The sequence below is a fragment of the Sinocyclocheilus anshuiensis genome, unplaced genomic scaffold (assembly GCF_001515605.1).
Source record: "Sinocyclocheilus anshuiensis isolate Anshui unplaced genomic scaffold, SAMN03320099.WGS_v1.1 scaffold300, whole genome shotgun sequence".
NCBI lineage: Eukaryota > Metazoa > Chordata > Actinopteri > Cypriniformes > Cyprinidae > Sinocyclocheilus > Sinocyclocheilus anshuiensis.
In genome coordinates this window covers 3339696-3342488 of record NW_015557379.1, presented here as the reverse complement: position 1 = coordinate 3342488, position 2793 = coordinate 3339696, and the positions used below count along the sequence as shown (strand labels likewise).

The 2793-nt window shown below is 34.2% G+C and overlaps 1 protein-coding gene across 1 annotated transcript in view; it reads left to right on the top strand.

Moving 5' to 3' along the window:
- LOC107679145 (cytoplasmic polyadenylation element-binding protein 3-like) overlaps nt 1-2793 on the top strand; it is a gene marked incomplete at its 5' end in the record, with an annotated part of 9748 nt that overhangs the window by 5269 nt on the left and 1686 nt on the right. Inside the window, one exon of the mRNA XM_016474604.1 lies at nt 2550-2668. Within this exon, the coding sequence (XP_016330090.1) occupies nt 2550-2668 (119 nt within the window). The remainder of the gene's footprint in view (nt 1-2549; nt 2669-2793) is intronic.

Sequence of the window (2793 nt, the reverse complement as noted above, 5' to 3'; positions counted from 1 at the left end):
TTACAAGTGTCATGTTTGTGATTTTTATTCATGAAAGCTATAGCTTCTGACCTATAAATCAAAACATACTCATTTTATGACATAAATTACTGCTTTATTTAATCAGAAACACAATCTTAATGTTGTGTATTTTACTTCATTTTAATACAAGTAGGCCAACAGCGCCCCCTAAGTAAATAAAAAGCCTTACCGATGAGGTATTCATCTTATCGGCAGGGCATATCAGCATAATTTTTCATACCTGCCCAAAGCTATGTTTACATTTTAAGCCATTATCGGCCAATTCCGAAAACGTTCTGATAATATCGTGCATCCCTAATACATACATACACACACACACACACACACACACACACACACATATATACAGTCATGGCCAAAAATATCGGCACCCTTGGTAAATATGATCAAAGACTGGTATGCTCAAAATTGTAAATATGAATGGGAATATACTTCACAGATATTTTACTCATAAGAATTTCTAGGGGTACCAATAATTGTGTCCAATGTGTATTTGAGAAAAACATTTATGTCATAATGATATTTCCCCCCATTTTAAATTCTTATTATCCAATGAAAGGTTAGATTTTTGTGAATTTTTTAAATAAAAGATCAAAAGGATTAACAATGCAGATTAATTTTCACAGCCTTCTTTGATCATATTTACCAAGGGTGCCGATATTTTTGGCCATGACTGTGTATATATATATAAATTTATAATGATTATATTTAATTAAATTATTAAGTTGTTATTATTATTATTATTATGTAAAGAATTTGAATTAAAATATTTAACTGAAAGAAATCCATGTGTCATATATGCTATTAATTAAAAATGAATAAAATTAATTAAAAAAATTTTCTAGAATTTTATAGTTAAAAGTCCTGTGCTCCGTGATGAAAATGTCTGGTGAGGTTATTATGAAAAAAAAGTCACTTGGTTTGATGTTTTGTTATATAATGCAGTGATTTCACACATTAAGAACGGTTTACGTGTCCAAGTACTTTTTGAGGCCACTGTGTTTTTCTTAATTTATGAGATTTCTGCTCTGTAAAATGGTCTGCACGTATGGATTTTCTTTATTTGGGCCGCAGTAGTCCTCATGCCTGCGCTGTCCAGTCACCGTGTGTAACTGCTGTTTGCAGATGTGCTCATTGTTCCTCCAGCTCGTATGAAACACTGATCCAGACTGAGTGAATGGAAGATGCTGGTTATTTTTCCATCCAGTGTTGTGTAAAGCATCATGACTCACAGTGGGCAGGGCTGAGGTCAGCGCTGAGGCTCGAAACACATTAAATAGGGTTAAATGCCTTCTTCAGGTGCTGTTATACGCTTATCAGTAACACTGAGATTTATTTAAGAGCTCCTTCTGTTCAGAAACCAGCTGGAAAGCAGGAAGGAAGTGAAGCCAAGGTTTAGCTGGTTAACATGGTCCAATTAGCCCCTGCTGGAGGATGCAGGAATTACACAATCATAACAAAAGCCATTGTTTTTACTACAAACCATTCAAAAGTTGCTGTTTATTCTGATTAATTATTTGTTTGCAAGCATAAAAATGGTAAATAATTTATTAAGTTAAAACATAGTTTTAAATGTATATTTAAAAATATATTTAGTATGTAAAATCTATTTAATTATATATTTATGTATGTTATTACATTTAAATTTCTTTACATGATTTAATAATTCCATGAAGACAAAAATCTCTCAAATATCTTTGTTATTATTCATCATAATTTCTAATTGACTAGAATAATCCCATCTGAATGTATTTTTAGGGATTTAGTTATTATATTTAAACTCAGGAGATAATAATAATTATTATTAAATATATTTACATTTTTAAGTATATTTAATATTATATTTAAATGTTTACTTTTAATAGTTCCATGAAGACACATTTCTTTATCATTCATCATAATCTCTAACTGAGTAGAATAATCCAATCTGAAATTATTTTTATTTATTTATTTATTATATTTAAGCTGTAATGATGAAACCTCTGGCACTCTTAAATCTGATGCTTGTTCATGAATCTCTCTCAACACACTCCTCTGATTTCTTTTGATGTATCTGACTAAATTTCCCAAGGTTGTTGATATTTCTCTGTTCTTTCGACTCCTTACACTCGTTTACTCTCTTTCCCTGCGGCAGAACGCCTCGTTTGTTTCTTCCCTCTGGTCTTTCTGCTGGCTCTGATCCTGATGTTGTCAAACTGCAGTGTTCTAGAGGAAAAACACTCCTTCAGAAGGGCTTGAGAATGATAGACGTCAGGAATTCACAGACAGCATATGTGCTCTCTAAATGCATGTTAAGTGTGTATTTACATATGCATCATGAGATTAAGTCCTCTGATCACCAGAATGAGTGAATGGTTACTGTTAGTTTCAGACTGGTTGTCTTTATTCCTTCACATGCAGACTCGGTTCAGTGTCTGTCCTCAGCAGCGGTTATGTGCTTCCTTTGTTCTGAGCTCTTCTGGTCTTGGCTGCAGTCTGACTCTGTGCAGCCAGAGATTGTCTCATCTCTCATGCTCTTCCTTCTGCAGGTTATGCTTTCCTGCTCTTCCAGGAGGAGAGTTCGGTCCAGGCCCTCATTGACGCCTGCATCGAGGAGGACGGGAAACTCTACTTGTGTGTCTCGAGCCCCACTATTAAAGACAAACCAGTGAGTGAAGCACTGCCACAGCCCACTGAAGCTCAGTGTAGTGGATTTGTCATCCAGAGAAATATGGTTTACCTCTGTCTAGACAGAAACACTGTTCAGAGGAAATTAGATTTTTAAATGAGATT